This window comes from Salvelinus sp. IW2-2015, unplaced genomic scaffold (genome assembly GCF_002910315.2).
Source record: "Salvelinus sp. IW2-2015 unplaced genomic scaffold, ASM291031v2 Un_scaffold7030, whole genome shotgun sequence".
Classification (NCBI taxonomy): domain Eukaryota; kingdom Metazoa; phylum Chordata; class Actinopteri; order Salmoniformes; family Salmonidae; genus Salvelinus; species Salvelinus sp. IW2-2015.
Window position 1 is genome coordinate 1 of NW_019948290.1, and position 10684 is coordinate 10684.

Below are 10684 nucleotides of genomic sequence, written 5' to 3' on the forward strand. Positions count from 1 at the left end.
ACCCATGCAACTACTTCCTCCTTTTCATGGTAGAGACCTGACGGCCCAGTTTTGAATACTTGCCCCAGCCCTGCATGAATTATGTAGGAATCAGAGAGTATCAAGACAGAGACGGAGGTCTATGGAGGGAGCCCCTAACCTGACCTGCAGACACAGCCCTCTCAACCCCAACCCAACTAATTACACTTTAACCACACACTGCTCCACTTTGATGGTAAATAATACAATTCAGCAGCTCCTAACAATTAGCAGAATTTTAATTATTCAGCGGTGAATTTGGCTTCAAGGGAGGCTACCAGCTAGATCCTTTGTAACGTTTTTGTTAAGATACCAGTTATTTGTCTGTTTCAGTTCCTATTCTGTTTTTTCCTTCTTAATCCTTTTTAATCACCTTGAATATGATTCATTGGCAGATATTGATGGAGCCGTTTGTTTAGATACAAAGACTTAGTCAAAGATACATTTGAATGCGATGGTGACATCTGCCAGGGAGAACATGGCTTGCATGGTTTACTAAAACTATAAATTATTTCTAATTTATCTCCAGCTATTGTGGGAGGAAAGGGCAGCCTTTTATCTCATCAGATTCTATTAATTTAGCCTACTTTTATAGATTTTGGGCAAGAAAGAAAATATGATCAAATACTTTCATGACTTAAAGAAATCTCATTTTAAAATGGAATATATTTATAAAATGTTACTGCTATAAGAAATGCATAAATTCTCTGGTCGATATATTAAAGTTGGGGAAACCTCCAATGCTACAACGTAAAAAACAACAGGGCATCTGAGCATCAACACTCAGGCCTACCTGGTCGTGGTATTGGGTGGAGCTGCTGCTGCTGACCCCTCCCCCTCTGCATGGTGCAGGTAGGGCAGTGGGCCTCTCTAGGGGGCAGCTGGGCTCAGGAAAGGGCAGAGTGGGTGGAGGTGGGTGCTGAGGCACATGGTGATGGTGGTGGTGGAAGTGGTGGGCGTGGCTGTGCTGCTGGGAGCCCGGCTGCTGGGAGGGCTGGGCCTGCAGGCAGCTGGAATGGCCCAGGGTCATGTGACCAGGGGAGGGCCCTCCGCAGGGGGAGTGCTGCGGGCAGCAGGAGGGTAACCTGGGCATGGCCGTGCTCCCACTCTCTCCTGCCACGCCGGACGATCCTCTTCTGCTCTCATCTGATAGAAAGATGGAAAACACATTTAAGCTTCAATCATTATTCATAGATGACCCACAGGGAAGATTACTAAACTTATAAAAGGCACACAAGGTTGACATCACTCTTTCTGGAGAGTCTATGGTCTGTCTTACCCTCTGTGCCTGCGGTACCCCTTGGCCCCTGTGCCAGCGTGCTGTCTGGGGCTGGGMCTTGACCAGGGCAGCTGGTGGAGGGGCCCGGAGCATCGTGGGGCTCTGAGGTAGAGGTATGATGAGAGGAGGATGAAGAGGAGGAGCTGACAGTCTGAGGGTGAATGCTGTCAGAGGTGGATGGCACGACAGAGAGATCTGAGGTAGGGAAAAGAGACCGGTAAACAGATTTAATAGGTGGGAATTCATTACATAGCACACATATCCATATGTTTGTGTGTGTGTGTGTGTGTGTGTGTGTGTGTGTGTGTGTGTAGCAGGGTTTCCGTTAGGAAAATGTGGCGCCGGACATTTGACCGGCAGCATTTTAATTTACTGGACATCTGAGACATTTACCGGACCCATATGCATTGGGTGCATAACCTATTAGGGCATCCACCCACAGTGATTTCTGTCATTCTGAGCACCAACAGAACACGCAAGTGCAATGATGTGCCGTCCTTCTTACCAAATTCTGATTTGCACTTTAAAGAGGTTAGAATAACTGTCCACATCTACTTTTCATCAGCCAACGAACAGCAAAATCACTAGCCTGTCAATCTACTATCCTTCACAGTAGAACAGTTGACCTAGTCTATTGGTCAGCTTGTGGAGAAAGAAATAACCTATTCCAAACACTCTGGGATAGTTGTGGGACGATAGAGTCCAAATTCATACAACCAGTAATGCCTAGGCTACATAAAACAACCGTTAAAAAGCAATGAGTCTGATGCAACAGATCAGAACGTTTAGCTTAAAATGTTGATCAACTATTATATGCGCACAATGCAGAAAGCTACGCGCGCGTGAATGTTCGTTCCATAACCCAAAAAGCGGGAAAACACTTGTCAAAAGCGCACTGCACACGTGATTGTGGAAATTTAGAAAGAGGGGAGATGTAATATGCAACAACTAGCATGGGTTGCTAATATGACTAGGATTGTGCCTTGGAATACTGGACAATTAAAGAAAGTTGATATAAAATAATTGCCTCCACGGATATGGTCTGATTTTGGCTCGTCTACTTTGAAGCAAGGTAAGACATGCCTCATATGTAGTAAAACGTTCAGGTTTCAAACCATTAAGTATATTTTTTCAAAATGCATACGGCCTCCAGCTAATTGCAAAGTGGTGTGTGACGCGCTGATGAAGCCTGACTTGTGTTGTCTATGTATTTACTGTTAGAGATGCTGTAGCAGCAGCTCTCGCGCTCAGACAGATTCTCCACTCAAAGGCTCTGTGTCTGTATGCTGTAGGCTTGTGATAAATAAGATATGCCTAAATAACGAATATACACAGAGTGAACAAAACATGCTCTTTCCATGACAGACTGGCCAGGTGAATCCAGGTGAAAACTATGTCGTCGCTTGTTAAATCCACTTCAAATCAGTGTAGATAAAGGGGAGGAGACAGGTTAAAGAAGGATTTTTAAGCCTTAAGACATGTGTGCCATTCAGAGGGTGAATGTGCAAGACAAAATATTTAAGTGCCTTTGTACGGGGTATAGTAGGAGCCAGGCGCACCGGTTTGTGTCAAGAACCGCAACGCTGATGATGGGTTTTTCACGATCAAAAGTTTCCCGTGTGCATCAAGAATGGTCCACCACGCAAAAGACATCAGGGCCAACTTGACAACTGTGGGAAGCATTGGAGTGAACATGGGCCAGCATCACTGTGGAACGCTTTCGACACCTTCTAGAGTCCATGCCCCGACGAATTAAGGCTGTTCTGAGGGCAAAAGGGGGTGCAACTGAATATTAAGGTGTTCCTAATGTTTCGGATCTGCTTTAATCTGCTCTCCATTTATTTATTTTAAAAATCGGCCAAAAGCTGGCTATTACCGGCTAACGGAAACCCTGATGTGTAGACTGGCTGCAGTGCCTTGGCAGCCAGGGAGAAGAGACCTCATTAGCATTCCACAGTGTGCGCTCCATCTGCTTTTCATAGTCACAAATTAATTTCTCCTCCTCCTCCAAAGAAATGCAAATGCACTCATATCTCACACTGCTCTGTTATTCTGTTATCAGTCACACGGTGCGAGACCATAAAGAGAATGCACCAAATTTGACTTTTAAGTCACATTAATGCTTTGGTCTGGTTTGCTAATGCCTCAGGTTAGAGGGCAAACTGGTCTGGGAAAACATAGCCATTAGCCAGAGATATGCAGGATGTTGGAATGGTAAAGCCATTACAAAAACAGCCAGTCCACACCTGATATATTAAAATAATAATACATTGAATTTCTAATGTGATTTTCATTTAAATAAATAAAAACAATGAACAACTAGACAGGGAAACTGAAACAAAGAACCCATTTTTAAAAGGTGTATATGCAATGGCTTGGGCTGTCATGAATGTATGAACTGAACTGGAGTAGGCCTATACATCTGGTGAGAATAATGTACGTATATAAATTGGGGATTATTAAATACACAGCTCTTCAATGGACTTTGTAATTCAATGTAGGCTATACTCATCAGGAGTCAGCTGTATATCCCCTAAATCCAGAGTGAAACCCTTTACCCACAAAAGCTTTAATACTGCCAGGTGCATTTCATTCCTTGTGCCTAATGCCTCCACATTTACAATGAAGAGCATGCTTCTGGCTACTGCTCCAGTGGCAGGCATCACTGTGACATTTTATCATGTTACAAACATGATAGGATTGACAGTATGAAACGACATGCATCAGAAATGCATTGGGTTGATGTGTAAAAGCCAACCAATGAAAGAGCAGTTGCTCTCAGCGGCACGGTCGCTATTAATATCCCTCCATTTGACGAAAAGATACAGATGAATCATTATTAAAACAGTGTTCGCTTACGGGAACATTTCAAATTGAATTGTGATGACAGGACAATTCTTATTCAAGTTAGCGACAGCCACTCGCTCGCAAGTTTAGAGAGATGTGTGGAAGAAGCTAGCTAATCCTATTAAACAATAGAGTGTGAATGAGAGTATTTAATTTGACATGTAATATTTCCCAACTCCCTAGCAGTGTTGAGCTGGATCATGTAAGAAAGCATTAGACTCATCAAAATCCACATTCATATGCTGTGCGACAGTCCGGCTATTGTATGCAGCATCTATGAAAAAGCTGTTCCCCAATGTAATTGATTTTTACACATATAATCACCAGATCTATTTTCTTTCTGCCTCAAGAGTAAACTTGCTTCTCTGTATCCGTGTGTGTGTGTGTGTGTGAGTGAGAGAAAGAGTGTAAGAAACACACACAGAGAGAGAGTGTATGTGCAACCCATTGTATGTTGTTCATATAAAAATGACTGTCCTTCTTAAGAGGACAAATACCTCAGAGGACTACTGTAAACTCGCCTTTGTGTTGAAAGATGAATGAGCCTAGCTTTGAAAGAAAAGACAGTGGAAAAACAGAGGCCTAAGTCTAGGACCTCTATGTGACTGTTACATCATATAGTTCATCTCAGAGTGGTATTGCGGGTCGGCACGTTCTCATGCTCACCATCCTCATCCACTGTGAGGTCCACCACCTCCCCGGCGCTCTGGCGCAGAGGCTGGATGACGGTAGAGAGGCGGTGGCGGCCGCGGGGCTCCTGCGGCCGGTTCTGGGAGCAGCTGGGGCCCCAGTACATCCTGCCATGGCCCCCCACCGAGCGAGGCCTGTGGACACAAACACACAGCCAGTTAGATAGGAAGGAGAGGAGAGGAGGGTAAACAGCCAGATTACACAAGGCTTCAGTTTTCAGACTGACTGGGACCACACTGATAATGCCAGGTTTTCTGGACCCTGGGCTACGGTATTGTAACAATTCTATGATATATTGCTGACCACACAGCCCTCTCACTGGAGACCGGTGGTCAGTGGATGAGACCCAGTCCATAGGACTTCATGGAGAAGTGAGAAAATCCAGACAATTCAGCCCAATTTTCCTCCCGAAGCAAATCTCTTGCTTTCCCAGCCTGATCGTCCTTTAAATAAATATATGAACAACAGTTCATTTTATGATGTCATTTATCATGTAGTAAAAGRGAAAGTTGAAGCGTTGTCATTTGGAGGCAGGGGACTGTCCACAGTGCATTTTCTGTGTGTYGAGTCCAAATCAGCTCACTCTGGGAGCTGCTGGAACGCCTGGCTGGAATGTAAATAAGAGCCAGCTGACGTGAGTGCTAGCGCTGCAGCTAATTCATAAAGACAGTCTACACACAGCCGTGCGCATGAGAGAGACACACAGCTGTGCAAACCTTTGAGAACCACACAGAAAGATCATGTTTGTATCACACACATGGTTTCATCCACCACACCCACTAAACTCCAAAACAACCTTGTGGAAAACACATTTCAACACACAGAGACACCTCTACCTCATTTAGCCTCATCAACCACACATATTTGCTCAAGTCATAACCATTGTGCATCATTGACTGCGCTCTCTTTCCTCTCTCCCTTTCGCAGTCTTCCTCTCTCCCCATCTCACTGCCTCACTCGTTCTTCCTGCCTTTCTCTCTCTCTCGTGTGATGTGGGAGTCCAGAGAGTGTCAGTGTGCCGTAAAGCAGTATGAGAGGGGGGAGCCTAGGGGATAGAATGCCTGCCGTAAAGCAGCCTGTCATGGAGACATGGAGAGATGAGGCTGAGGAATAGAGAGAGAGAGCAGTGAACCAGGCCTGAGGGCCGAGACCAGGCTGAGGGAAGGGGAGAGCCAAGAGCAGAGAGACCCCTGCTCCTCTCAACAAATGGCTGCTGCTGGAACCTCTACACCACAGGTTGCATCATTAAAACAATAMGATTACAGACAAGCATGGTGKGCTGCTGCTATTCCAGTGAGACCAGTGTGTGTGTGCACACAACAATAGCAAGGCCATACACACACAGCCATGTAGGCCTAAGAAGTCCTTCTAATAAGCAGGCGTGAGAGTGTCCCCACTCACACTCCGTCTTCTCACACCACTCAGCAGAGGAAATGCCATTCTAAGGAAGGCAACAAAAACCTATTAGTGCAACTTCTGATGTTGGCAATGCAGAAAAGAGGAAGAAAAGCCTCCATGGCATGTCCCATAGGGCAGTTCTCACACACACACACACACACACACACACACACACACACACACACACACCACTACAACACACACACACACACACACAGCACACACACACATCAACACACTACACACACACACAACAAATCGCTAGACCACACCCACCGGAGCAGTGAAGGTGGTACACACGAGAGCATACAAGGAGGTGTGGCTTTGAATTGCACTATTGGCACCTGCTCCTCCTTTCTCCACGGCCTCGGGGCCCAGGGAGCAGGCTAGCCACCAGGGACAAAGCACCTAATTACCCACAACATAGACCTGGGATTATTTGTAAATACCTGTTTACGACCCGTGGCCTCTGGAGGGGTGGAGGCGAGGGGAAAAAGAACACAGTCAACATGAACACTGTGGGAAATGGGGGTTGGCAGGCAACCAGGTTTTGCCCATCTCCACGCGCACATCGCTCTGCCAAATGCCTGAGGGCTTAGAGAGGGCTCGACCGTGGGGTAATGTGGGGCGTAACTGCAAGGATGGGATCTATGGACTGTGTACAAACTGGGGCTATGGTAATGGGGGGGGGGGCAAGACAGAAGTGCAAGCTGCATGTTCTGCCAACCAAAATCTAAAGCCCCACTGATACTGAAATATGGCACGCATGCCACTCCTCCCTCTATCCCAACCATGGCCTCTCTGCACTGTAAACAATGAGTCTTTCAGCAGAAACCGTATTGCCAACCCCTGTCCAACTTTTTTAGAGGCCAGACGCGCGGGCAAATTGGAGATTCCATGTGCTTAGACAAACATTATGGATCACACCTGGTTCAGTTCAGTCCTCTGAAAGGGTATTTACAAAACAATAAAAGATTCATACTGATAAGAACTGAACATATCAATAAATACATATTTTGTGGAATTAGCAGATTGTCTTATGTTTTTTATTCCTATTTTCATGTACAGTATAAGAATGGAGATATTACTCTATAACGTTTTTCTTAGCACATGCCGCCCAGTTTAGTCTCTAAAGTAGAGAAACGCTTGTCACCTACCCTCTCAAACAGGGCCATCACGCAGGGCGGAGCTCACAAGTACTGGCTTTTTAGACACGATTTCCCTAATCAACACTAAAAAGCAAAATCATTTTGTAAAACATAAAACAAATGATCTAAATCTAGTGCAAAGGCATTTTAGAAGCATTGCCACTATAGGCTAAATACCCGGGACACGTCGTCACTCTTCATCGCACAGCTCTTCTAAACTCCCGACTGCCATTTAATTCCAAATGTTTATATCTATTTTTGATTATACTTTTGGTGAACGTGGATTCATAATTACAGTCTATCACGGTTGCGTGATCCTCGTACAATGTTACGTGGAAAATACAAGTAATGGGACGCAGAATTAAATGTATATCAACACTCGCACAAACGCGACAGTTATTTTTCGTAATTTCATTTCTTTCACTAGCAAATTAACTGCTGAGCACTTTAAGAGCACACTAATGTCCATCTTATAGTTCGCTAACGGTTAGCTTGAAACAATTAGTGTTACCTTTCCACAACACACGGAGTGGGAAAAAGGATTTGTCCATGTGTTTTACGTACAGCTGACAGTCGGCAAACTCAGATCACAACAAACAGGAGGGGCAGACCACGTGGTAGCGTCCAATAAATGGATGCTATTCATGCTCCATGTACGTTGACCAAACTCTGTACATGTATGTGTGTGTGCAGCTCGAAGAATCAGGATGTTAGAATTTACTCAGTGGCATTTTTTGTTTTAAAATGTAAAAAAGGTATAATATGAAAAATAACCAAATCAGGCCTATTCATTTATGCGTACATGGACAAAGAATTGCATAGTTGGTACGCAAAAATGCGTGCATGTTGGCAGGTCTGCATTAACTTCAATCTGGCTGCCTCTTGACCTCTACCCAGTCTTCCTTGCTAGCGATCTTCCCCCTTTGCAAGAGGCCCTTTCTGCATTCTCCTGCAAGCCAGGACGCAAATTCTGGAGAGGATGCAGGGCAGAGAGTGGGAGATATAAACACCACACACGTAAACTAGCTTAACAGTCTCTGTTCTATGTAGTTGCGCACTTCCCGGAATACCCTAGGGAGAATATGGTCAATCCTAGCATCGAAGAGAGAGGGAGAGAAGGCAAGATAGAAGGCGAGCGAGAAAGCAGAACCATGGGGAGGGGGGAGATTCAATGGGACGAGAGATTAGATTAGAGAGCCAAAGGGAGTTCGAGGGATATCTACAGGGAGAGAGAGGGGAGCGATCAGCAAAAGGTGGAAGGGAGGGGAGGAAGTGTGATAGAGCAAGCGTAGGGGCGCCAGAGAGAGGAAGGGCGATGGAGAGAGGGGGGGCTGGGGTGAGGGAGAGCAATGCTCTGTAAACCATCTGTCACACACTTCAAATATTACAAGATTTCAGAAAAAAGAAGGCCCTTCTCTTGGCCTTACTGGATCCTCTTCTCTTTACTACCTCTCGTTCCCCACCTGAATTCTCTTCTCTCGTCGTCCCTGTACTGATCTCTTCTCCTTCTCTCCCCTACTGATCTTCTCTCTCCCTTAGCTCTCCTTCCATTGACTCTTCTCTTCTTCTTACTGATCTCCTTATCCCTGTAATCTCTTCTCCCCTACTGATTCTCTTTCTCTCCCTTACTGATCTCTTCTGGCTTCTTCCATTACCTGATCTCTTCTCTTCTCACCTTACTGATCTCTTCTCTTCTCCCCTTACTCGATCTCTTCTCTTCTCCCCTTAACTTGATCTCTTTCTTCTGATCTTTTTCTGCCCCCTTACTGATCTCTTCTCTTCGCCCCTTACTTGATGTTCTCTTCTCTGCCTCCTTCTGACCTTCTCTTTCTACTCGTGATGCTCTTCTCTTCTCCGCCCTTACTGATTCTCTTCTCTTTCGCCCTTACTGATCTCTGGTGTCTCTGTCTCTCCCTTTACTTGATCTCTTCTCGCCCCTTACTGATCCTGTCTCTTTTCCCTTACTGATCTCTGTCTCTTGCCCCCTTTACTGATCTCTGTCTTCTCTCCTAAAGGCTGGATCGTCTTTCTTCCCATTCTGCTCCGCCTTACTGATTCTTCTCCTCTGTCGCCCCTTACTGATCTCTTTCTCTTGGGCCCGTTACCGATTCGCCCTTATTCTTTCCTTTTAGTCTCTTCCACATGAAGTGATTTCTGAAAAGGCCGAGGGCGACGTTTAGCATGATCAAAACTCCTGGATAACGTTCGTTTAAAAACCTGAATCACAATCTACAGAGGAGCACTGTCGAGGAACAATCAATCAGGGTGGCAAGCTATCGTGTGTCTGTGGACATGAGGTGAGATGTGGAGAGAATTGATCAGGCCCACTAAAGATCCAGTCAGTCAAGCCAAGTGGGTGAAAATATCTCACATTGGGGTCCAACCTGCAGAATGGGCTCACCTGAGTGGTGAGCGCCAGAGAGAGTGGTCAGATGAATGCGCTGGCTCTGGAAGAGGGGCTTGGCTTCACTGCTAAATAAACAACGGAGGCAAGTGGCCTGCTCCCTCGAGGGCAGTGTTCTCTGGGTACGCTATGCACTATGCAGAGCTATGGAGAGACACCTATCTGCCCCCTGCTATTAGCACCCACTCCACAGGCAGCCTGACTGGTCACTCTTAAACCTGTATCTTTAACGGCGTCGTACCTCGCTACTAACAACCAAGTATTTATTACCTTCTTGTTCCGTACCGCTCCTGGTTCCTTCTTGCGCGCACAAAACACACACACACACACACACAACACACACACAACACACACACACACACACACAACCCACACACACACACACACACAACACACACCACACACACAAAAGGCCTGAACTTTGGACCAGGTCATTCAATTTTCCTGAGATGTGAAGACTTGATGCTATTAACCCCCCGCCTAGAAACCCCCGCGCTTTCCCCCACCCTGCATTTTCACTCGACAGCACACAACACACAAAGAGTTGGGAGCCTGCGAGATGAGTCCCGTCGACGGTCAGAGCCTGAGAGAGAGGGAGCCCACTAACTGTCTCTTATTTCATACAGAGGGTCCCATTCTGGGAACAGCCAGACACTACCAACACTTCCTTGTCACTGCCTACATACAAGAAACTAAGATATCCTACATCTAAAAACCTGACCCTGATACACGTTCCTTGCAGACAGTAAATGTATTATATATAATAGATTACTGTACGGTCATATGGGATAATATCATAGGGGGACTAACTGGTCAGATATGGAGTTGCCTAATTAGGGTTGTTTGTAGAGGGTGTGGAGGGGGCTCTCTCATCCTGATTGATAATAATGGGAAGTGAAT

General features: G+C 45.7%; 1 protein-coding gene across 1 annotated transcript in view; it reads right to left on the reverse strand.

Annotated features, from left to right (window-relative positions):
- Window positions 1-753: 753 nt before the first annotated feature.
- LOC112079148 (E3 ubiquitin-protein ligase Arkadia-like) overlaps window positions 754-10684 on the reverse strand; it is a gene marked incomplete at its 3' end in the record, with an annotated part of 11682 nt that continues 1751 nt past the window's right edge. Inside the window, exons 2-3 of the mRNA XM_024145180.2 lie at window positions 1298-1492; window positions 754-1164 (exon numbers count right to left, since the gene is read on the reverse strand). Coding sequence (XP_024000948.1) covers window positions 754-1164; window positions 1298-1492 — 606 coding nt within the window. The remainder of the gene's footprint in view (window positions 1165-1297; window positions 1493-10684) is intronic.